Source organism: Macrotis lagotis, chromosome 2 (genome assembly GCF_037893015.1).
Source record: "Macrotis lagotis isolate mMagLag1 chromosome 2, bilby.v1.9.chrom.fasta, whole genome shotgun sequence".
Lineage (NCBI taxonomy): Eukaryota > Metazoa > Chordata > Mammalia > Peramelemorphia > Peramelidae > Macrotis > Macrotis lagotis.
The window spans coordinates 240,866,355-240,892,284 of NC_133659.1; the positions used below are offsets into that span (position 1 = coordinate 240,866,355).

At 41.4% G+C, this 25,930-nt stretch overlaps 2 protein-coding genes across 2 annotated transcripts; one reads left to right on the forward strand and one right to left on the reverse strand.

The window, feature by feature from the left end:
* Positions 1–477: 477 nt before the first annotated feature.
* Positions 478–10,439, reverse strand: PLOD3 (procollagen-lysine,2-oxoglutarate 5-dioxygenase 3). Its single transcript, XM_074225389.1, has 19 exons — positions 10,007–10,439; positions 9,274–9,365; positions 8,986–9,122; positions 8,108–8,271; positions 7,719–7,831; positions 7,425–7,488; positions 7,115–7,212; positions 6,529–6,630; positions 6,021–6,146; positions 5,613–5,734; positions 5,096–5,200; positions 4,802–4,927; positions 4,020–4,161; positions 3,815–3,928; positions 3,340–3,408; positions 2,922–3,026; positions 2,433–2,579; positions 1,498–1,623; positions 478–963 (listed from the first exon to the last, which is right to left on the reverse strand). The coding sequence occupies exons 1-19, from the start codon at positions 10,209–10,211 to the stop codon at positions 808–810; spliced, it is 2,313 nt and encodes a 770-aa protein (XP_074081490.1). The 5' UTR covers positions 10,212–10,439; the 3' UTR covers positions 478–807.
* A 1,685-nt stretch (positions 10,440–12,124) lies between these two features.
* On the forward strand, positions 12,125–21,268 carry ZNHIT1 (zinc finger HIT-type containing 1). Its single transcript, XM_074225391.1, has 5 exons — positions 12,125–12,235; positions 12,333–12,503; positions 14,421–14,500; positions 14,618–14,787; positions 15,089–21,268. The coding sequence occupies exons 1-5, from the start codon at positions 12,214–12,216 to the stop codon at positions 15,108–15,110; spliced, it is 465 nt and encodes a 154-aa protein (XP_074081492.1). The 5' UTR covers positions 12,125–12,213; the 3' UTR covers positions 15,111–21,268.
* The last annotated feature ends 4,662 nt before the right edge of the window (positions 21,269–25,930 follow it).

Sequence of the window (25,930 nt, forward strand, 5' to 3'; positions counted from 1 at the left end):
CCATCTGTATCCAGATAAGGAGCTGTGGAGTTTGAACAAAGTACAAGGACTATTCCCTTTAATTCGGAAAAAAAAAAAAACCCCAGATGTCTTATGGTTTGATCTGGTTACCTCTGAGAATTCTGTTCTCTTTAAGGATATGATTTCTCTCTCATCACACCCAATTTGGATCGAGGTACAACATGGAAACAAAGTAAAGACTGACGGAGTGCTATCTGTGGGGTGGGGTGGGGGGAGGGAAGCAAGACTGGGGGGAAACTGTAAAACTCAAATAATATCTTTAATAAAAATTAAAAAAGAAAAAAAGAAAAAAAAATAAAAGAAACCTGAAATCCAGAAAATTTAAGTGATTTGTCCAGGGTTGCACAATAAGTAGCAGAGTCAGGATTTGACTATAAATCCATGTACTCCATTTCAATACTCTCTGCACTACAAGAATGGGATACTGTTCACCGGGTGAGTGTGTATGGTTGTAGGATATACATATGAACACAAAGTTTATAAATCCTCCTTTATTCAATAACTTATCACACAGGGAATCTCTCCCAAACACGCCACCACTCTACCACTTGTGACTGAGGGTAGGGAGAGGAAGGACAGGCATTCCAAGGACTACCTGAGAGGGCCATGTCAAGGCAAGGTACATAGACACACACAGGACTGACAGACAGGTGCATAAAAAACACACATCATGGAACAAAACTCAGAGAAATTCTTCTGTCCCCTCCCCCTAGCAATGAGGAAGGGGTCTAGACCTAGGGCCCAAGAAGGCACAGTGGTGATAGGAGAAAAAAAAGTAGTTAACTGTCAAGGATCCACAAAAGACACCATGATGTATCGTGTGCCCTTTGTAGTGGGCAGACCTTCATGGTAGTGAGTGAGACGCCCAGGGTGCAAAAGCCCCCAGCCTTTCCTTGGAGATGAGACAATGCAGTCATATCGAAGGAATCGGCAGCCACCTCCCTAAATAAGGAGAAACCCAGGAAGACAAGATATCATGGCAAATATAGTCAGATACCCAAGATAGATAAGGCTGAAGTAGGGGTGCAGATTTAGGATAATAAGAAACTGAAGTGGGACAGCTAGGTGGGGCAGTAAATAGAGCACTGGCCAACCTCAGACACTTAATAATTGCCTTGCTGTGTGACCTTGGGTAAGTCATTTAACCCCATTGCCTTAAATAAATAAAATTTTTAAAAAGAGACTGAAGTGAGAAGAGGAAGAGAGAGATCTTATACAAAGAGAAAATAAAGGATATTTGCCTAAGAAAGAAAAATGAGAGACAAAAGGAGCAGTGAATATGTATATAAGGTGAGAAAGAGAAGTTTGGGAGATTATTTTTTTTTTTTTGGACATCTTATGTTTTTCAGTCCTGGGGCACAGGGGTTATGAAGATCTCAAAAGTATCTGAGAGAAAATAAGAAGAAGGCCATTACATTTGTTTCTCTGAAAGGGAAAGAGATATTACATGTGGAGGGGAAGGGTGTCCCTGCTCACCTCATAGTCGAGACCCTTGCTATTGAGTGCAATGTTGAGTGTGAAAGTAGAAGAATCATGATGTGGTCGCAAAGATGGCTGTTCATCTGGCCGGTACCGGACCACAAAGTTCATCACTGCTCGAGTCTGGGAAGAGATAGAAGGGGATCATGACCTGGGGTCTGAGATTATCCCATGAGTCAGCCCAAAATAATCCCTGAGATGGACTCGGGAAGAACAGGAGAAAGTCTTAGGGTCCCCAACTAGGACTCTACCTTCCCTTTCAGTGCTGTAGGGCCAATTCCATGATCAGGGAGCTGAAGCTGCAGAGTGCCTCAAGGAGGCATCAGGTAAACCAGAAGGTGGGGCTATTCTTTCCCAGTACTCAATGGGAACCAAATTCTGTATACTGAGGTTTATACTAGAGAACATTCCCACTTGTCAGGCAACTCCATTTCACTCTAATCCATCTTTCAGGCTGTATAAGGCAGGCCATATGTGACAGTTGTTCTCCTTCTTGGGGCTTTTGATATGAAATAAAGCCAGACCTCATCTGTACACACAAACTAGGTGGAGCACATACAAAGCCCTGGACTTATTACCACTTTCCAATTATGTGATCCTAGACAAGTCACCTCTCTGCCTTGGTTGCTTTAGCCATAAAATGAGGATAATACCTATCCTACATACTTCAGGACTGCTGTGAGCATCAAATGAGATCAGGGATAGATGAGTTATCTGTAATTGCTGAGTACTATGTGAATATGAGCAATTATTTTTTTCCTTAATAACCCCTCCCTACCCAATCCCTGAGGGAAGACCTAAAATCAGAAATTATAGTCCCAACATGAAAGACATCAGAAGCTCACAGGGATCATGCAAGGAAAAGAAGGACTGATAAGATAAACTGGAAGGGCAGGGTGAAGAGAAGTACTTCCATGTCCCCATCATCCAACCTTTGTGTGGTATCCTGGGAAGAGATTTTCTGTCATGGGTCCCACATAGGTTCTCAGGAATTGCAGCCATTCATCCTCATAGCCCAGCTGTTTCATATGAATGTCCACAGTGGGCACATTCTCATATCCTCCTGCCAGTCTAGAGTCCTAAAGAGGAGAGTTTGAGCATAAAGAGGTTGAGCCATCTCTGTCTCCTGGGAATGCCCTTACCCTAGGAGAGTTTCTTAAGCCCTCATTGCCACTAATACTAGCCCCCTTACTGATCCTACATCACTGATCCCTGCCTAGAGTCCTTTGTCCCCCTTCCCCTCTTGGGTTTATTATGTCTCTTTTATCCCCTCCCCCAATCCTCTGACTAATTTCCAAATCATCCCTAATTCTACCTTCCCCTATTTTTTCTCTAGGATTCCTTCATCTTCTCCACTACTCCTGTCAGAATACTCAGTCATATCTCCTGACTTTAACCCTTTCCAAGTTACCTCATCCTACCTCATGCTTTCCCCCAGACCACTGGCCAAAGTTCTCCATCTCTTCTACTAGTTCATCACACATCTGCTCTGATAACAGAGGAAACCAATACACATCTGGACATGGCTAAAGAGGCAAAATTGAGAGAGAGAAAAAAAAAACTCATAAAACTCTGGAATCCAGATGATTGAACAAAGGGAAAGGATCTGGGTTGAACGATTCATTTTTCACCTGCTGGAGTTGTTGAGGAAACAAAAGGAGTAAGGACCTGAATAACAAGGGTGTGTGTGTGTGTGTGTGTGTGTGTGTGTGTGTGTGTGTGTGTCTGTGCCTGTGTGTGTGTGTGTGTGTGTATGTCAAAGGCAGTGGATGGGATGTGATTCTGGGGAGGAAGTTTGTATGTTTGAGTCTTTGGAGATATTTCCTTATAGGAACTTACCTGTTCCACCATGCCATCTCCATCAAGTGCCCAACTGTAGTTCTCATGGATATATTGTTCTTGCCAGTCCTGCAGGTAGATCACAGAGGAGACCCCACCGATTACCTTTCCACTCCCCCACAAGCTGCAATAGGTTACCACTCTAATATCAGACACTTCAAGACTGTTCCATTTCCTCACTTTCCTCTGGGCAAGGACAGGGGGTTACTCCCTGAAAGATGGGATTTAGGGAGATAGCCTTAAAGGCTATTCATTCAGGCATCAAGAACTGGGATGGCAAGGGGTGGCTAGGTGGCGCAATGGATAAAGCACTGGCCCTGGAGTCAGGAGTACCTGGGTTCAAATCTGGTCTCAGACACTTAATAATTACCTAGCTGTGTGGCCTTGGGCAAGCCACTTAAGCCCATTTGCCTTGCAAAAACCTAAAAAAAAAAAAAAAAAAGAAAAAAAAGAACTGGGATGGCCTCTCCCTCACCAGAGGGTTGTCGAAGATCTGCCAGAGGTCAGGATAGAGGTGATCTGTTTTATACCGGGTTGTGGACACAAGTCGCCCAAACTCTTCCTGGTTACTGAGATGGAGGAAGATACCCTGGGGAAGAAAAAAGGTGAGATTAAAAGAAATGGGGAATGGTCTTCATAGTTTCTACTTGTGCCAGGAACCTAAAAATCAAATTTCATACCTTATCACGGACTGTCTTGCAGAAAGCCATGTCAGGATCACTCTCACTCTGTGAGAATATTTCTCTCTGGGGCAGCTCCTTCCGAAGTGTCTCCCCCTTAATCAAATAGGCCTGGGATATATATGGTACATTCCACACACCCCTGTGTATGTGTTGAAGAGAGCAAGGTTAGAATAATAATATAGCTTTTATAGTGTTTTGAAGTTACAAAGTATTTTACATATATTATTTTATTTGATAACTCATTTTCATATTATTTGAGAGTTTAACTTTTCTCACAGTTCTGTAAGGTAGGCAATGCAAATATCGCCACTGAACAGAGGTGGAAACTGAGGCTTAGGGAAGCTAACCAATCCTCTCAAGGACATATAGTAAGAGAAAGAGCTAGAATGAAAAGCATGTCTGCTGACACATGTTACCTCTACTCAGGTCAGGAGAGAGCCCTCCACGCCTGAGGATGTACCTACTTATTCATCCCAGGTCAATATAGGGATCAATATAGTTTTACCCTTTGTATTTCTCAGCAGGGTTTGCCCTGGCCTGCTTCCTGCTTCCCCAAACCCTACTCCTCTGAGCTATAGACCACAAGAGGAAGAGGAAGCTGTCTAGGAGACTGGTCAAGAGGCTTTCACTGTAGCTAAGGTGAGAATAAGTCAATAAACATTTACTGTGTGTTCAATGATGATAAAAGCCTGAACTAAGGTAATGGCAATGATAGTATTGTGAAGATGACAGGTGCAAGACACATGAGGCAGGGATTCCTGCAGAAGAAAAAGACTCACACTCGTTTCCTCTGAACCAGCTCTACATAATCCTCAGAACGAGCATAGTACTCTTCAGGACTCAGTGCTCCCCAGAAATTGGACCAAAGTTTCCCATGTCGGGACAACATGGGAGCTATCACCTTCCTAGAGAAAAAGGGAAGAGGGAAACTGAGGTGAGGTCTGGGATGAAGAAATCTGAGGATGACCTGGAGTATTCCCTTGGGATGGACATAAGAGAGCAGGTCTTCTTGATAGGAGGAAAAGAATTTGAAAATTTCTTTGGAGATCTGGGGAGTGACCCAGTTGAATGACCTGTTCTCCTCAATGAGATTGCGAAGGGTCTGGGGGTTTGTGATGATGGCATCTGCATCCAGACTAAAATAGAATTCACACTCAGGATCCTGACGACAACTGTCCCTGCAGACAAACAAATAGATTGATGAGTCCCAAGACGCAAGCCCCCCCTCTACTTTCTTCTCACCCTCACTCTCAACTCCCAGAGAAAAGGAAGAGCTAAATAAATTCAAGCTATAATGTGGTGAATAAAAAACTGAATTCTGAAAAGAATGCTTACTATGAAGAATGGATAATGTAATTTCCTTATATTTTTCCACCTTCCCCAGAAATCTCTAGGCATGGCCCCACCTAAGTATGGGGATAGTTCGATTGGCTCAAATATAGGGAGACAGGATTGCTTAGGACAGAGGAATGGCAGGTTGGACAATATGGAGGCTAGGTTAACTTGTAATTCTGGAAATGGCCAGGATATAACAATAGGATGATTAAGTAGGAATCAATGTGGCTGAATTGTCTCCTTCCCCTTACTCACATAGCCATGTCCCGGGCCTGGGCTGGAGTCAGAGCCTCCTCTGGTCCAACAAGCTTCACAGCAGAGAAATGGTGCTGGAGCTGAGGCCAAGCAGCTGCAATATGGGACTCATGGTGGACCTCCTGGGGTTGAGGAGAAGAAGGGAGAGTCAGAAAAGGACTGGATAATATGAGGTAAGAGAGATGGAGGGAATTGGAGGAAATTCAAGTTTGAATTTGGAATGATGGTGAGAAATGGACAAGGGAAGAAATTGAGAAGCATTATATTAGGGTTTGGGGATATAAATATAAAAGGAAAACAGTCCCTGTCCTCAAGAAGTTTACATTCTGCTAGGATTAAGTGGGGTCCTCTCAAGAGGTAATAAGTAGGAGCTTAGGAAAGCTTAGGAAAGTAGGATGGGGCTCTCACATTATTATGCAGGAAGAGTGTGATTTGTTCTGGTGGATAGTCAATGAGTAACAATCTATGCAGGAATCGTGGCAGGAATGGAGTTGGCTGTTCCACAAATACCGACAGAAGCACTTTGGGGAAAGGCTGGTGAAGATGGAGCACATGAGGAAGACATCACTGGAAAGCCTGGCTTATCACTCCTACCTCTTTCTAGAGACAGATACTATTTCTCTGAGGATACTCATACATATTTACAAACCTGAAATCCCAGGGTGAGGGGGAAATTACCAAAAGGGAGAAGAAACCAAACTCTACAATATCTAGTAATAGTCCCCTAACAAAGGCAGCAGAAATGGCCTGGGGAAAACCCAGATATTCTTTCTCCTCTCTGTCCTCCCTAACACCTTGCACTGTTCATTGAACACTGTAGGCTATTAATGTTTGTTAGATTATTTTAAATCCTACCTAATTTCTCCCTTCCCATTTCACTCCCCCCTTCCTTTTCTCATACTCATAACTTCCTCACCTGCTGCTCCAGTAGATCTATTCGATCATGGTCACAGAATCCACAGCCTCCCTCTGGTGTCCAGCCATTAGGGATATAGTTTCCCAAGTAATTCAGCTGGAGCTATTGGGGTGAGAAAAGCAAGTAAAATCTAAGTTCAGGAAGGTAAGGGAGTCAGAAATTTCACAGAAATAAGCACAAAGAGGTGGGGAAGACATTAGTAAGGGGAATTAGAGAAACACTGCAGTTTCCTCATCTGTCCCAAATGTTCTATAGAAGCTAGGTAGCACATAGAAATTCTAGCTTGTGTGACTCTGGGAAATTCATTTAACCTCTGAATCCTCAATTTCTTCATCTCTCTAAAATAGGGATAATAAAACCAATCCCACCAGGGTTGTGGTAAGGATCAAATGAGATAATGCATACAAAGAGTTTTGCAAGATTTAAAATACTATTTAAATGATAGCTACGATTTTTAATTATTATTATTATTATGAGCAGGATCTCTATGCAGGTATCTAAGATACAAGGATTCTATAATCCCTAGGATAGAGGGGTTTGTTAGGAATGTTAACAAGTCCTTGGGATGGGGAGTAGGGGAAAGTACCTTGGTAGGTCCATTGCCATGGATCACAACAGGGAATGTATCATAGGCCACATTCCGAATACGAACCTGCTTCTGGTCAAATTTTAATACCACCTCATCTAGGAGAAAGAAGGAAGCCAAGCTTTAAACTTCTCATCCCCAGGATCCATAGAACCATAGATATGAATAAGTTTTTGTACCCCAAAAGACAGATTCTCTAGGAGAGAGACCTCATAATTTTGGGATTTTCACAACTTTAGGCAACCCAATTGCCCATGAGAACCTCCCAACCACTTATCAACCTTAATTGCTCCCTCTTCATCTCCCTGACCTATGGCTCCATTGAGATTCTGAAAGATTCGAGATTTGTGATCCAAAGCCAAGCCAAGTTTTTCCTAGAGGAGTCAGAATAGGGAATGTTAATTAAAGGAATTCTTCACCAACTTCTTTCTTTTCATATTTCTTTCATACCTCCCAACATTTTCATTTCCCCAGCCACCCAGATTTTTTTTTAGTTACTTTACTTCCCTCTCCCTCTGCCAGTGAGTTCTGACCCCCTAACCCAGGTGAGAAGGTAACCCCTTTTCTAGGTGTTTTAGACTTCTTCCCAATTCCCTCTTCTCACTCTAAGCCTGGAGTCCAAATAAAGCCGAGTGTAGAACAACTGGTCATCATCATCATCCTTGTATTTCCACTGACGAACAATATGATGGATAGTGGGGGCAAAGCCAATGAACCCTGTCCAGAAAGGGTAAACTTTGGAACCCAGGTGTCCAACCTGAGAGATCAGGTATAAAACTCCCCTGCCCCTCACTCTCTATGCCAAGTCTTCTCTTTAGGATTCGTAGGTGCCCAGAAGCTTGCCTTCCCTAATTTACAAGTTCCTGTCTGAAACCAGGTGTACAGCCCAACCCTAACCCATCCCATGTTGTCTGTCCTTCATTTCAACCCTGAGTTTGACTTAGCCCCATTCACCAAAGTGACCTAGTTACTCATTTCTCCCTGGACACTTACCTCCAGAATTGAGGAAACGCTTTCCATTTCCCACAGTGGGGTACCTCTCTGCCAAACCCCACTCTGGCCAGCAGAAACTCTCAGCTGAAAAGAGCAAGCGGCTGCCACTCTGAAGAAATTTCCACAGCAACTCTTTGGGGCTCCCAGCTAAAAGTACATCATAGCTATGTGGAGAAGGAGAACATCTTATTAGAACCACAACCTTCCCTAGTTGCCATTTGTACCCATACATTTGGTGTAACAAAAACACTGTTGGATCTGAAATCAGAAAACTGTCCCTGTGGCTTTCTTGTCCTCTGCATCCCTCTGTATCCAAGAGTCCCCTTCTCCCAATGTTGAGTTCCTCCTGGAACGTCTATTTTAAGGATATACTCAGTGAACTATCACCTTCTCACCCTGAAACATTCTTCTGCCACTGAGGCCTTCTCCAATTGATGAGCCCCTTTCAGAACTTTCATTATGATAAAGGGCCCAAGCCAGTTATCCTTCCTGTCTTTCCTGGCTGTGTTTCTGATTTTTTGGACTTTGCCACCATACTTTCCTTCCTTCTCCCTCAGCTTCAATTAAAATGCAGGCTTCTTGAGAACAAGAATTTTCTTTCTTTTTTGTTTGTATTTGTGTATCCAGTACTTACCACAGTGGGTACACAGACAAGGGCTTAATAAATGCTCTACTGACTTGACAAGAATTTAAATTGGGCTTCTGCCCCATTTGGGTTTCACTTTGCACATCTGAAAATTGACAGGGTTGGATGACATCTCCTGATAGCTCTAAACTTTTGATCTCATGATTTTGAGCCTATGCACATTCAGAGTGTCTTCCAATGATTTTTTTCCTTTCTCCACTCTCATCTGTATCAGTCATTCCCATCCCTCTACCTGTCCACAAACATGATGACCATGTCCTTTCTTTCACTGTATTTCTCCATCTCCTTCTTCAGCCATCGAACCTTTTGACCCCCTCCAACTGTTCGAGCCACATCTCCTCCTCTCCATTCTTCTCCTAGGCCCAGTGTCTGTTGGAGGGAGAAAGAATACCAGGAGGAAAACATATCTTAGTCAGAAAAACCCTGCTCCCCTCAAGGACCCAGGGGCAGTGCACAGTTCTTCCTACTTCCCTTCCCCAGCACACATTCCCAACTTCCCCAGCCCCTTCAGGTTCCTTACCTGAACAGTATAGTTGAAAAACTTTGCAGACTGCAAGAATCTCAGATATCCTTCTGTCTCCTCCGTTGCAGCAGTGATTACTAGTAGTTTATCTAAAATGGTTACCAGTGAATAAGGACACCCCCCCCTCTAAAGAATACTCCTTGCCCTCCAACCTTAACCCAAGGAAGGCATAAGATCATCAAACTAGAGCTGGAAGAGACCTCAGAAGACCTAAAAAGCCTTCATTAAATAGATGAGGAAACTGAGATGTGGGAAGTTTAAGGTTCAAGGTCACCTAGCCCCCAAACCCAAACTCAAGGAGAAGTATGTATCCCCGTCTGTTCCAGCTCTAATTCCTTCTCATACACAATTCCTTTTGCCCCTAAAGTCTGCAATTTTCCCACTTGTATTAAATTGTTCCCTCTCAATTTCTGTTTCTGCCTCTTACCCAGGCTATTTTACACATGAGTGAGAATAAGAATGTCAGTGGGGGGGGAGGGGAGCTAAGGAAGAAAAGATGTAATCAGAGCCAAAAAAATAAAGGACAAGGTGCTTGTTGCCTCCTTTCTAGATGAAAATAGAATCGAGAGAAAACTGAGTCAGAACTTTGCTTCTCAAATTTCCCACTCCTTTTCATCAGCCTGAGACTCCAGCTGGAGAAGTTGGGGGCCGTGGGCCGCTGTCCCCCTTCCACGCCACCCCAAATGCAGCTTCTTCCAGCTCCCAGCTTCCGCACTCCGCGGCCACTCACCAGGATTCACTCTCTCGCCACCGCCGAGGCTGGCACCATCCGACACCGAAGCCGACTCGGAGGCCAAGGCGCCTGGGGGTCCCGGCAGCTGCAGGGGCAGGGGCAGGGGCAGGGGCAGCGGCGGCGGCAGCAGCAGCAGCAGCAGCACAGGAGACAAGCCCAGCGGGAGCCGGAGCCCGAGGCCAGGCCACCCTGGGGAGCTCATGGCGGGCCGCGGACCGTGACACTGACCACGCCGGCCCGGCGGCAGAGGAGTTGGCCGAGAGATCCCAGCTTCCAGAAAGGGAGCAGCGGATGAGGGTAGCTTCGGGAAGGGAGGAGGGGGTGTACGGGAAGACCTGAAAAAAAAGACGTAACCCGAGGCGACGGAAACCAAAATCCAGCTCTCCAACAAGGCGGAGATTGTGCTGGGGTTAGCAGACGCTTACTAGGGGCATGTCTAGGGAAGTGGGCAGGGAAAATCAGGGAGAGTATGGTGGGGAGGGGAGAAGGTAGCGGATTTGGGAGATTGGAGGGGGGTAAGGGGAAAAGGAAGAAATTGGAGAGGGAAGGGGAATAAAGAGAAACTGGATGATTGGGGATAATTGTAGAGGAAAAAAGATTAGGGGGAGTCGGAATTGTAGAGGTTGGAAGGACCCAAAGTCAGGGGACGTGAACTCTAGTCCGGCCTCTGCCATTAACTATCTGTGTGATCTTCGAAAAGTTCCTTTTAATTCTCAGTTTCTTCACCTTTAAAAAGACTGGATGATCTACCTTTTGAGTTCCCCTCCAGCCCTGATATGGCTACGAGCCTTCGGAGAGAAGAGGGTATAAACAAAGAAACAGGAATGTAAATTTGAGGCACAGAGAGATGAAGATGAGAACACTTGAGACTGAGAGAAAGGAAAAGGGTGTGGGATTGGGAAAAGGAAGACAGATTGTAGGGTAAAGAGAAGGGGCATTAAACTTTAGGATACGAGGCTAGAAGCCATTTATTTTATACATAGGAAAACAGGCACAAAAAGGTTAGATGAGTTGCCCAAGGACACAAAGCACTGAAAAAGAGCCAAGGTCCTGTCCATTTCCACTACCCTGGACTATCCTATGAGAGGCAATTTTTCAGGGCCTCTACTTCCTGAAAAGTAAATTGCAGAATGAACTTATCACAGTCTCATTTCAGCCTATCTTGGCAAAATACTCATTACTCACACACACACACAAGAATCTAATTGGCCCACTTGTCCCCCATTAATTATATTCTATATTTCATTTTTCTGTGTCTGCAAAAGTTGTTCCCCCATGCCTAGAAGGCTCTCTCTATACTCTCCATCCATACCTTGGAATCCCTAATTTTCTTCAAGGATCAATTCAAGTGTCCTTTTCAAGAGGTCTTTCCTGATTTCTCTCTTTGTAAATGTCCCTTCCTAAAATCATCGTGTGGGTATGTGTGTGTATAATTTTATTTTATCGTGTTTTACTTACAGATTATCTCCTTTCTTGGAAGAGGTAGCTTTTTAAAGTAAAATAAAGTGACCTTATCTGAAAGTGTATGCAACAGTTTACAAAGGAAACACCCCCTCTTTTTCCCTATGGGAGAAAAAAGAAAAACAAATTCCTTATAACAAAAATGGTTAGAAAAACAAATTCTCTGAATGACTATGAAAACATATGCATATAAATCTACAGGCATAAATATAAATACACCCTAAATTCATCACCTCTCTCATTTATAGTATATTTCACTTATGATCTCTAGAATTAAGAATTGTCACTGTATGAACACTGATAGTTCTTAGAGTCTTCAGTTATTTTTAGAGCAGGGATATTGTATAAATATTCTCCCAGTCAGTTTGTAAGTCTTCAAAATTTTCAAACCCCCAAAGTCATAGAATCATATTTCTGATTCTGGAAGGGAAGCTAGAGTTCATGCAAAGCTTTAATTTTTACAAATGAGGCAACTGAGGCGTCGCTGGCACCAAAGTGGCTTTCCCCCCCCCCAAAGAAACAAAGCGGAAAGCTTCCTCGTTCCCAGGCAACGCGACGGCAGAAGTAGGGCCCAGGAGTCGATCGGGCTTCTAAGTGCCCTCAAGGAAAATGGCGGCCTCGGAAATGTCGCCCTTCTGTGACGTAAGAGTTTCCGCCGGAAGTAGCCGTGACCCGGCGGGTGGAAGCCCCCCGGCGAGCGGCCCTAGCTGTCCCGGCGGTGTTTGGGAGCGGGATTGGCCGCCATGGTGGAGAAGAAAGCTTCGGGTGAGTCCGCGCCTCCCCGCGCGGGGCCGCCGGGCCCTGCCGCCTGCCGCCGCGCTGCGCGCCGGCCGCTCACCCGATGCCTCTCTCCCCCACCCAGTGCGGTCCCAGGACCCCGGGCAGCGGCGGGTGTTGGACCGGGCGGCCCGGCAGCGCCGAATCAACAGACAGCTGGAGGCCCTGGAGAACGACAACTTCCAGGACGACCCCCACGCCGGCCTTCCCCAGCTAGGCAAGAGGCTGCCGCAGTTCGACGACGATGCCGACACCGGTGAGCCTGGAGGCCAGGGGCAGGGGCAGGGGCAGGGACCCCAGTGAGCCGCTGAGGCCCGGGAGCTTGCAGTGTAAACCTGGAAGGGACCTTGGAGAGCTTCTGGATCAAGGGCTAACGTTTTGTGTCACCCCCCGCCCTTAGCGATGTGGTGGAGCTCGCAAATCCTTTGCAGAATATTTTTAAATGTATAAAATACATAGAATTACAAAGGAAACTAAATTGAAATACACGGGGGCATACTATATTGAGATTTATCCTATGTGTGTATAACCTCAGGGGAAGAACCTCTTCTTTTCCAACCCCGTGCTATAATAAAAGAAATGAAACCCAGAGAGAAGTAGTGGTTTACTGAAGAACCCATGAGGAGTAAAGGAAGAACCAGAATTCACTCAGATCCTTGGACTTCAACTATAGGCTTAAGCCTAAAAAGAAATCCCAGGCACTGTGTTAGGGACTGGTGTTCGATAAAAGCATATAGGCCTGTCCTTAAGGAACTCACATTCTCTTGGGCAGAAACAACACTCAATTATGTATACATATTTTGGGGAGGGGGGGAGCTTGGCAAGGTATTGGGATTAAGTGATTTGCCCAAGGTCACACAGCTAACTTAAGTAGTGTCTGAGGTCAAATTTGAACTCAGGTCCTTTTCGCTCCAGGGTCCACTGTGCCACCTAACTGCCCCTCAAATATATACACATAAATACAAAATATATACAAAGTAATTTTACTGGCGGAGGTACAAACAAAAATGTAGGGCATTTTAATAGAACAGAACTTCTGGAGGATACAATACAACAAACTTAATATATAGGGCAGTTTAATAGAATAGAGCTTCTAGAAAATACAACACAAGGATAGGGAAGAGTGGGATGGAGACAGTGGACCTGGAGCTGACAAGTTGTTTTTTTTAGGTTTGTTGGTTTTTTTTTTTTGCAAGGCAAATGAGGTTAAGTGGCTTGCCCAAGGCCACACAGCTAGGTAATTATTAAGTGTCTGAGACCAGATTTGTACCCAGGTGCTTTATTCACTGTGTCACCTAGCCGCCCCTGGAGCTGACAAGTTTTAGGGAACAGGGAATAGCTTTGCCTAAACAGCTTTCTATAATCACAGATTCTAAATGGAGCCAAAGGGCACTAGACTGTCATGTCTTTCACAGTAGAGACAATATTCACTTCATTATCAATCTCCGCAAAAGAAGTGGGGTGCCAGGGAAAGGTGATATATGTAATATCAGGGCAGATATCTAGTCCCTGAACTGGCCTCATAGTCAACTCAGACGTAAGAGTCTCCAGAAAGATATAGTATTCATCCCTAGTCAAGTCAGGTCTGGGAGAGGATTCATTCCAGTGCTTCAGAAGTGAAAGGGATCAAAGTAAAGAAAGAAACTTGAAAGGATAGTAGAAGAGATCTTGTAAGGGGAAAAAACCCCATCCTTTTTGAGGAAAAAAATCATTGAAGTGATTGTCAGGAGTACTTTATTTTTAATCCCAGTGCTGCCATTTAGTCCCTTTGTGATTTTGGGCAAGTTACTTTTCTTGTCTGAGGATTCTCAATCCTTTCACATAGTTGGAACCTTCAGTCACATTTAAATTCTTAGATTAACTACTAATCTTTGTCTCTCAGGCATCGTGATCATATAGAAAGAACATTGGCTTGGACCTAGAAGACCTCTCCAAGCTTGAGGTCTCTTTTAGTTTTTACATGATCTCTGACCTCTGCTTTTGATATAGGTGAATGAAGTGAAAATATAAAAGGGAAACTTAAAAGAGAGGGAGGAAAAAAACTATGATTCTCTGAAAGGGACATGGTAGAAGTGTGATGGGTTTGGGAAATATTAGCTTCAAGAGGAGAAAAAGCATGGAAAGAAAAGAGACTGGAAGAGTTCACAAAATAACTCTTCACATTCCCCTTCAGGAAAGAAGAAGAAGAAAACTAGAGGTGATCATTTTAAACTTCGTTTTCGTAAGAACTTCCAAGCTCTTCTGGAAGAGCAGGTGAGAAGAGTGGGGAAAATTTGGAGAAAATAGAAATTTCAGGGAAGAAAGCAAGATTGAATTGGACAATAGGGAAGTAACTGTAGTTCCATGTCCCCACTCCTTTCATTTTTCTAGAATTTAAGTGTGACAGAAGGCCCTAACTATCTCACAGCCTGTGCAGGGCCCCCTACCCGGCCCCAGCGTCCATTCTGTGCAGTGTGTGGCTTTCCTTCTCCTTATACTTGTGTCAGCTGTGGAGCAAGATACTGTACTGTCCGCTGCCTTGGCACACACCAAGAGACTCGGTAAGACTGTACCCTATTCTCCTCATTTCCCAGTTCTCCTAACCCCTCTTTAAGCCAATCTACTTCTACCTCTTGTCCTAATGTGCTTTATTCTGGGGAAATCCTGAAGTTGTTCCCTTCCCCTTCGCCCCATTTATACTATCCACTCCCAATTGCTTGCTATGAAATAATCTACATAAACTCATTGGGGGGGGGGGAGACCAAACCTCCTTTTCATAAAGGACTCTCTCTTTACCTGTCTCCCCTCCCTACCTTCCCCTGCACCTTCCCTGTATAACTGATGCCTCAACTCTGTCCCCAGGTGTTTGAAGTGGACAGTGTAAGTTTGGGACTTTTCCCCAAGGAAAGAAAACCCTGCCTTGCTCTCTCCCAGAGAGAAACAATGAAACTGTTGGGACATTACAGCTTCCTAGACAGGACTATTCCTCAATCTCTGTTTCTTTTCTTTTTTTTCTTCTTAATATTTTTAGTTTGGTCATTCTGTTACTCAACAGATATCAAAATCATCATTTCCAAATACATAGAAGTCACAAAATATGATTATACATAAAATTCTTACATACAGCTTGCATTCTTTAAAGGCTACAATAAAATGTAACATGTTAATTTAGAGCTATCTTGCTTGTCTCTCCTTCTGAACCTTCTTTTGTTCTGTGCATTTAAAAAATCTTGTAGTGACCCTCTTTCTTCATTTTTGCATGTCTACTGTTAGTTCTCATCTCATTTCTAAAACCCCATTCAAAAAAAAAGCAATCTCTTGTAATAAATAAGCATAGTCAAACAAAACATCCATACTTTTGCCATGTCTAAAAAGATACATTCTCTTAACTCTGTTTCTTTTCCAACAAGGCAGATAAGTACTGGGGAAACGAGAGTCCCTTCTCCAAGTTCTACCCCCCTGTGAATTTTGCCCCCGGTTTGAATGGGATTAAATCCACAGTCTACTCTATTTGTCTCTAATAAAGCCATTAAAAAAAAAACAAATCTAGCCATATCAAGTTGATATTTTATTTATTGGGGGTGAGTATGATGGTTGAGGTCCTTCTGTTTCTTACTTATAACAGTCCTCATACTTCCCCTTTCAATATGTAACCTTAACCATGTTCTTGTTACTATCTCCTGGTTTCTGCTTTAGCTTTTTCTTTTTACTTAATTTCCAAACAACATATAAGTACAGATGATTAGACCAGTGAGTAAACAGTGCAGAAGAAATTGGAGCATTTACTGACCTTGTCTGTGCCCTTGGGATTTTCCAGTCAAATGCACAAGAAGATTTGACCCTTGTCACTAATTCTCAAGCCAGTTGGCTCCTGTTACCAGAAGTAATGCTATTTAAAATGTCTAAAAATAGGGCAATGGGGGTTAAAAATCACACAGATTTTGTGTTTGTTGTTCAGTTGTTTTCAGTCATGTCCAACTCCTTATGACCCCATTTGGGGTTTTCTTGGCAAAGATACTGGAGTGCTTTGCCATATCCTTCTGTAGCTCATTTTACAGTTGAGGAAACTGAAGCAAGTAGGGTTAAATGGCCAAGGTCACACAACTAATAAATGTCTGTGGCCAAATTTGAACTCAGGAAAATGAGCCTTCCAGGCTTCAGGCAAAGTTGCAAAAATAATTTTTGTGAGATATTTGAATATTATATATTGTAATACTAATAAGTGTTTGTCAAAAGAGAACAAGGAAAATTTTCCCTTTTGTGCTCAGATACTTAGTGACATAATGCAAATGTGGAAAGGAGGAGCCTAATGGAGGAAGATGCCCAAGAGTTCTATGGCAAGAAGAGCCCCCAGGCAGAACTTAGCACCAGAGCAATTCTGTAGTCCCTTGAGAGTCCTAGAATGGCCACTATGAAGGCCTTACCCAAGCACAGATCCTGAAGTAGATAAGATGAGTAAACTAAAAAACTCCAAATATCATGAGGAATTGCTTTGGTTTGAGAGACACCCAGGGGAGTAAACTGAGAATAAGTAGCATAACGAGTCCAAGTAAAGCCATGGATAAAAATATGTTCTGGAATACCTGGAAAAATTGAAACAAATGATACACAATGGAAAAGCTAAGAGGGAAAGAGGGCAAGAAAAATGGTTACCTTAGAAATAAATAGGGGGAGCTAGGTGGTGCAGTAGATAGAGCACCAGCCCTCCAGTCAGGAGGACCTGAGTTCCATTGCTACCTCAGACACTTAATAATCACCTAGCTGTGTGACCTCGGGCAAGTCACTTAACCCCATTGCCTTGCCAAAAAAAAAGAAAATTAGGATGGGTCAAATAGAAAATAATGATCAATAAGATTAGATATATTAAAATAAGGCCAAAAGATTAGGGAGAAAAATTGTAAGAAATTGATCAAACAATTAACCTAGAAGATCATTCAAGGAGGGATAATTAAGAATAAATTTGACTATCTAAAGTCTGGGTATCATTTTTAAGAAATTACAAATGAAAACTGTTCAAATCTTTAGAAGCAAAGTAAGATATAGTAACTTCGTCACACTAGAGAAGCCTGTGTTTAAAAAAAATTAAATATTTTATATTAAAAAAAAGAAATAGTAACCTTCTGAAAAAAACCCCAAAGGTATCCAGGTCAAAGAAGAAACCAAAAAAGGAATTCAAGTATCAGGAAACCATAGTCAGTATTACAGGAGACTTATTTTGCTCTTATATAGCAGAAGAGAGTTTGGAATATAATACTACAAAAGTAAAAAAAAAATAAAGGCTTACAACCAGGCAGCCTTATTGAAACAAATTATATTGTGAGGGAAGGTGATATTTTAGTCTAATTAGATTAAAGAATTTCCAAGAATCTCTGAAAGAAAGGTCAGAACTGATTAGACATTTGGAAATGGAAAGATAGGAGCAAAATTTAATTGAAGGACATGAACTGTCTAGTTGTTAAAAGGGAAAAAAATATTTTCTCAGAACTCTAATATCCATGGATAAGTGTCATAGAGAAAGTTAAAAATGACAAAGTCTGTGTTCTATTTAATGGTCTTGAGAGGATAAAAAGTGAGGGACAGACAATGGGGAAAAGGAAGGAGGAAAATCACATAATTAGTACATAAGATATAATCATGGAGAAAAGGGTAGTGGAATAGGCATCCCAAAAATCTTAAGTTTCTTCTGAACCAGATAAAAAATGACTAACCACTCCCCTTCTCCCCCCCCACACACACACCAATTTTGGTATAGAGATGCATCAAATGCACCAGGGAAATAGGAGGCAGTAGCAAGGAAAAGGGGGAAAGGAAGATAGGTAGGATAGGTTAGCAAAGCAAACCTGTTGGAGAGAGGAATTGAAGCCGGAATTAAAAAGAAAAGCAAAAATCTGAAAGGTAGAATAAAGGAAAAAGAAGTGAAACAGAAAAAACAGGCTGCTTCACTTATAAGATCACAAATGTCAGGCAAATTCCTGTTGGTAAAGAGGAATGAAAACAAAGAATTGAAGAGCAAGAGGATAGGATGGAAGGACACAACTATAAATATGAATGATTTCACACATAAAACTGAAGATAGGGGGCAGCTAGGTGGTGCAGTGGATCAAACACTGGCCTTGGAGTCAGGAGTACCTGAATTCAAATCCAGACTCAGACACTTAATTACCTAGCTGTGTGGCCTTGGACAAGCCACTTAACCCCATTGCCTTGCAAAAATTAAAAAAAAAACACTGAAGATAGCAAAATGAATTAGAAAGTAGTCTAATATGTTGTTTACAAGAAAACAAAGCACAAAGCTTCACAATTAAAATGAGGGACTAGAGTAAAGTCTTCAGCTAAATTCATAGAAGCAATTAAGATTTCCAATTATACTGCAATTTTTATAAGCATTTCTGGTAGAAAATTACTAAAAATAATATAATGGAATATTATTGTGTCAAAAGAATGACAAAAGGGGCAGCTAGGTGGCATAGTGGATACAGCACCAGCCCTGGAGTCAGGAGGACCTGAGTTCAAAAGAATGACAAAAAAAGAGTTTTAAAGGAATTTGAGAAGATATTTGTGAACTAATACAGAAGCAAAGTATGCAGAATTGGACTAGTTAGATGTAATTAAAAAAAAAACCCCAAAGATTTTAAAACTCTGGATGACTAGCAGTTATTCTACAGGGTCATAGAAGAACCACTCTATCCATTTCCAGGCAGTTAAAAATAAGATTAAGTCATTTTTGAAACCATGGAATCTGAATGTGTTCACTTTTTTAAAACTTCTCTTTCATTTTTCCTTCTTATTTCATGGTTTTCTTTCTTTCCCCTTAGTTCTAATTCCTCTTACACAAAATGACTAATATGTAAATATGTTAAACATAAATGTACCTGTATAACTTTTACCAGACTGTTCGCTGCCATGAGGAGGGGAGAGGGAAGAAAGTGTTGTAGAAAAATGTATAACTCATAAATTTGCAAATGGATGAATATTGAAAAACTACCATAGCATATAATTGGAAAAATAAAATTTCATTGAAAAAAAAAGATTTTTTGAACACAGTCAGTGTGGGAATTTGCTTAATTTGATTGTATACATTAAAAGGGCAGCTAAGTACCACAGTGGATAGAGACCAGGCTAGGAGTCAGGAAGACCTGAATTCAAATTCTGATTCACTAGCTGTGTGACCCTGGGCAAGTCACTTAATCCTGTTTACCTCAGTTTCTTCATCTGTGACATGAACTGGAAAAGGAAATGACAAGCAATTCCCCTATCTTTACCAAGAAAAGAATTAGGGAGAAAAATAAATAATATAAATTTGTAAAATTTACCAAATAATATAAATTTGTAAAAAATATAAATTAAAAAATAAATTCATCATGCAGAAACTGTTTAACTTCCCTCTGTCATTTAGAAGTAAGGTCCAACAATTCCATTCCCCCAGTTTGAACCCCAAACTCTTCTACACAGCAGTTGCTGAACCATCCTGGGGGAAAGGAGAAAACAAGAGGAGGACATGAGCTATTTTCCCAAGACATATGAAATCCATGAGAGGGCAGGAGTCCCTGAGATTTGGGTGGCTCCATATAGGAGATAGAACAAGGAAGGACCTAAGAGGGTAAATCAGTTCATTAAGCCTTCCTGTAGACAGGAATCAATAAGCCCCTGAACTAGATAACTCTTTCCTTTCCTTGTATAGTATTTATTTATTGATTAATACTTTATTTTATTTTTCCAATTGCATATCATGAAAGCCTTTCAACATTCATAAGTTACACATTTTTCTGCCACCCTCCCTTTCCACCGCCACCCTTCCTCAGTCCAGTAAAAGTTGTATATGTATACCCATGTGAACATGCCCACATGTTAGTCATTATGTTTATGGGAATTAGGACCAAGGGAAAAGAAAGAAAACCATGGTATAGAAAGGAAAAAAGTGAATATATAGTGTCCAGATCCTGTGTTTTTTAGTTGTTTTGGCTTTTTCCTCTGTATGTGGATAACATTGTCCATAACAGGTCTCCCAGAGTGTCCTAGATCCCTGAACTGATGAGAGAAACTGCATCCATCATAGTTGATCAATTCACAATGTTGTTATTAATGTCTACAATGTTCTCTTGGTTCTATTCCCTTCAGTCAGCATCAGCTCCTGTAATTCCTTCCATTTTCTCTAAAGTCCAACCATTCATTGTTTTTTTTTTAATAGAACAACAGTTCTTTATAACATTCATATAACTTAACTAGTTCAGCCATTCTTGTGTGGTATTTACAAGAGATACATCTCTTGGGAAATGATGATCCAGTGACCAGTGGACATGAGGAGCATGGGGATCCCCACTAAATCACCTAGGCCTCTGTGCACTCTGTGATCCTGAATCATACAGATCCCACAGATTCCCCAGAACTAAAAGGAACCAGTGATTCCACCCCTTCTGAGTCTTCTTAGTGGGAGAGTAAAGGACCCAGGCCTTGACTAGACTCCTTGACTATAAGTCATTGGGCCTGTAGTGATCCAGAATCTTCTGAACTTAGTCCAGGCCATAGGGACAACTCCAAGAAGGGCCTTCCAGATGTCTGAGCCCATGGAGGGACCAGTAGCCACACCCATTTAAGAGCATCTGCTGACCTAAAAATGTCCCTCACTCAGCTCTAGAAGGTAGACCAGGAAAGTGGGAGGACCGACAAATCCAGTTACCCTGTTTTGCCATCACTTTCCAAAGGATTACTGCCTTTATGTCTCCCCAGTTTCAATTGATCTGCCTAACACCTGCAACCAAGGAAAGAATGAATCCAACTCCAGGTTCCCATTTGAGAACTAATAGAAGTAGGAGAAGAAGGAGGGTTAAAAAGTATTCTGTTGATACTTCTGAATTTTTAATACATTTCTTTATAACACTTCTCATCCCTAGAGCCCTCCTTTATAAGAAAAAAAAACTGGTTAAGCAAAACAAACCATCAAAATAGCCATACTTCATTTCTCACCTTTAATAATGTTTTCTAATCACTAATGTGTAATATATACCTTTTTTAATTCTGGTTCAGTGGGGGAGTGGTGGGGGGGGACAAAGTATTTATATTTATATATACATATATATATATATATATATATATATATATATATACATATATATATATATATATATATATACTTTCAAAGCCACATCCCTTTACTCTGGAGAATGAAGAGGCTCATAAAGAGTGAAACATGACAGAAAGACTGGAAAAAAATCCCTTTGCTCTCTTACTACAAAAGGGACTTTTATCATTTAAATCTAATTGATGTTATTCACCATAACATCCCCCCCTCCAGTATTTGCTCTTGGCTCTTTTGAGCCCTGGAATAGTCTCTTATCAGCCCATTTTGAGTACTCCTCTGAACCCCTATTGTCATTGGTCTGAGAGTAAGGAAATCCTGAGTTAACATTTTTTGATTCCCTCTTATTTTACAGCTATTATTGTTTGCATTTTGAGTCTTTGAGCAACATGACTTTTCATGCCTTCTATTTTACTCCTAGTGCCCTCCAGCCCTTTCTTACTCTCATCTCTAGGAGGTCTAAGTAACATCCTTTGACAATACTAACTCATGAATTTATTCAATTTCTTCTACCATAATCTCAACCTTTTTGAGCATCATACAGTTGATGTCATACATGGGACACTGCTTTTTAGCTTCCTTCCTCCCCAATCCCTTCTCTCCCAATTCCCTCTAACAAATCATTTGTATTCTGTGAATCTCCACATAGCACAGAATTTTTTGCTAGATTTCATGGGCTAGGAGATTACCTCTCTCACATTAGAGGAAATGTTACTGGGTCAATGTGTTCTTGGAGCCAAGGAAACCAATGGGCTGAAGATGTCAGGTGACAGGAATGTACAGTCAAATGGGACAGCTTTTCAATATGGCCTGAGATTGGACCCTTTTGATTTGATTTCCCCAAAGTGACATTTAGATAACGTCTCACCTGGTAGGATAAATCTGGCCTAAGACATTTGACTACCCACATGACCTCTGCCTGGACACTGACATACAATAATTTCAACTATAAAGGACTTTTCCTTTAATAACCTGTATCTTTATAGTAACTAAGCAAACCAGAAAAAAAAAAGTTTTAGGTGAATTGGATTTAATAGCCAGAGATAGGTTAGGTGTATGACACCTGCTATCAGTTACATGTTAATATGGGAATTAAGTTTCCTTAGTTTTTATGTTCGAAGGGATATTTAGGTAAGAAGAATGGGAAATTCTTAGGATAATTACAGTTTCAAGGTCTAGTTTAAGGAAAGGAATGTGAGTCAGATAAGTACATCTGGAAAAAGGGAAATCTATGGTATATTTGGGCATATTTGGGGGAAAAAAATTCATTTTGGTTAAGGATGTTTGAGTGACTTGTAATGAGACCAAAAGGTTAAGAAATGTATAAGCTATTGATGTAGAGAAACCTGGGCATGGGAGTGATAAAATCAGTTGGAGACTAACTTTGTAAATCTTCTGTTTGCATTGTAAAGGGAATCTTCCTTACACACCTGAGGGCCTGACCTTCAACCTGATTTGGATTACATTTTTTTTTTTGGTGGGGCAGCTAGGAAGCACAGGTCCTGGAAAACCACCCAAAAGAGACACCTCCCCAAGGGGCAAAATCTCTAGTGAGGGACTTGGGTCTTTCCCAGATTACCACCCCCTCCCATGGCCTCAGGGAGAGAATTTAAGGAGATCCAAGGGAGAAGCTATTCCCTTTTACCTTCCAGCCTCCTGCTGGATCCTGGCCAGCTGGCCTGGACAATTCAATCAGCAATCCACCTGGTCTTCTCTTGAAACTCTTTTTAACTTTTCTATTACTTTCTTAATATGCTGTAACTTCCTTTAGTAAATCCCTATTTTCTTTCCAAAACCCGCATTCCTGAGTCACAGTTCAGCATGGGGCAGAATCCAACCCAAGAAACAAATCAGCGACTACTCTACAAACTTAAATCTTGGGAACTTACTCAATAAAACACCTAAGGAATTTTATTATTGTGTTATGTATGACAATATGACAGTAAGGCAAAATGTAAATTGTAATAAATTCCAGAATCTCATTGTCTTGTGATGAAAACATGTGTTTTGATCTGAGTAAAATGTTAAGCAGTTTCTTTACTAGAAGATAAGGCCTCAACAAGTCTCCTGAGTTGGAGAGGACTTTTTGGAACAGATTCAGAAGATGCAGAAGGACCTTGGATGTCTCCAGGGGAGAAGAAGAAAGGACAGACACTGGACCAATTCATCTCCATCTCTTGCCTATACATTCATTGTTTAGTCAGGGATCTGTACCTGTAACTTCTCCTTGATTCTGTAAATCTGATATCCCTACTTATGCCCCTCTCCCAGTGGAAAGGAAGAGAGGTCCGGTGAAAATGTTCTCCATTGAGAGAAAAGGAGGTTGAGATTATTGGGTGGCATGATTATATCCTACCTGAGTCTGTATATCCTATCTAGGGAGAGTCCTATCTCTAATTTAGAGAATGGGGTATTAGTAATGGTGGGAGGAGAATCTAACTGACAGAAGTCATTGTCCAGTCTTGTGATGTGGCTAACTGTTGGACTTGTGGTGGTCTACAGCAGTTTGAGAATTGGTCTTGGGTGCCAGTACCCCTGGGTCTAGCCTAGATTCTCAGTTTCTAGTCAGAGGTACACTGTGGCACAGGATTCTGATCCAGAGAAAAGAACACCAGTGGCATATGAACCTGAGTCAGTTCAGGGTGACTTGTTTATACCAGTCTGGCCAGGATATTTTCCTGGGAAGTAGCAAATATCTGTGGACCAGTACAGAAGTAGGGTACACATATTCTGAACTGTACAATTTAAAGAGATAGGTGGACTGAAACTCATGTGAGATGTAATGATGGTACCTGGATCCCCTGTCAGGATCCATTATGGTAAAGAAAATTGTGATTATGACTGCATATACCCATCTGCCAAGGTTTGGCCAAGGAGTTGACTTAACTAGATTTATGGGCCTGCTACCTGGGCACAGGATAGGAGTTAGGGCTATGGAACCCCAATTTATATCTTGATTAGATTCTAAGCTGTAGTGGAAACAATTATCAATTAGAGAGAGCTAGGGCTCTGAACTTGCTGGCTGGCTAAGCCTACAAACAAGAGAAAGAATTATTCAACATAGATTGATATTAGATTATCTGTTGGCTGAAGAAGGAGAAGTCTGTGGTAAATTGAACCTATCAAGTTGCTGCCTAAAGCTAGATGACAATGGGCAGGGATATCAGAAAGTTGGCACCTGTTCCAGTCCAAACCTGGACAAGTCCATTTAGTACCTCTCAGATGAATTGGTTTACTGATTCATAGTAGAAACAGTTGCTGGGCATCATACTATTGGCCCTAAGTGGGATAATCCTATTACCCCTGTGTCTCCTGCTATGATCCAGTTAATAACTCAAATAGTACAAAATTCTATCAATAAATTAGGACTTGGTATACATCTCTAATAATGAAGAGATAAAAATATTAATAGAAAAAGTCAGCAGTTCCATCAAGGATGAGTATTGTGAATTAATATTAAAAAACAATTTGAGGAAGACACTGCTGGTGAAGTGTAATAACCAAGATCTTATTAAAAAGAAAGGGGGGGGGAAGTTATGAGGAATGTGAGGTATTATTGGTCTCCACAGGGTAGAAGCTCCCTATGAAGTCCATTACAAAGGGGGAATGGCCCCATTCAATCACAAAACTAAGAGTTCTCTTAATCCCATTCCAAAAATGGCAAACCCAAGATTAGAAGAAACCAGTCCCTAACTAGTCAGGGATGACCTAGAGGTTTCAACCTAACACAACTGAGTTTACTTAAATATTATCACACACACACACACACCCTCTGACAATCGAGGTTCATTAACATAACATGCGTCATATGATGGGGAGGGATCATATTAGGGACATGACATGGGCCTATGAACATCCAGGTGGGAGGGGAAGGGGTTTCTAAAACTATATAACAGACAGTATTGTAGCATGTTTTCCTCACACTAGGGGGGGCACCTGCGTCTTGCAAGATCCATGAATAAAGTATTCAATTCCCTCACTTCAGATTTGTTTCCTTTATAGATAACAATAGATAAAAATGTAATAAATTATATCACACATATAAGATTCAATTTCTGCAGAATCTCATTTTCTTCTTGAGAATGCTTTTGTATATATTTAAACAAAAGCAGACAAACAGGAAACAAAAATGTGAAATTCATGAAGTTATGGAATTAATTATGCTTAAGAAATCTTTTTTGTAGGGGTGGCTAGGTGGCGCAGTGGATAGAGCACCAGCCCTGGAGTCAGGAGTACCTGAGTTCAAATCCAGCCTCAGACACTTAATAATTACCTAGCTGTGTGGCCTTGGGCAAGCTACTTAACCCTGTTTGCCTTGCAAAAATCTAAAAAAATAAGAATTTTTTTTTGTGGTTTTACTTTTGTTCTAAGGAATAAGATTTCTATATAGAAACATTATACTTATATTTAGAGAAAAATAATTCCTGTGTCACCTTACTTGGAAATCTGATTTATTTTATGCTTGTTTCATCTGAAATTAGAACACCTGAGAAATATGTCACCTAAGATGTTTTCATTATTTAAAAGGACTCTGAAAGCAATAGCTTTTTTTGTTTATGTCTATTTGTACATGGTTAATAACTAAACATGTTTTACTGTGGAAAATGTTTTATAGAATCTATTCCATA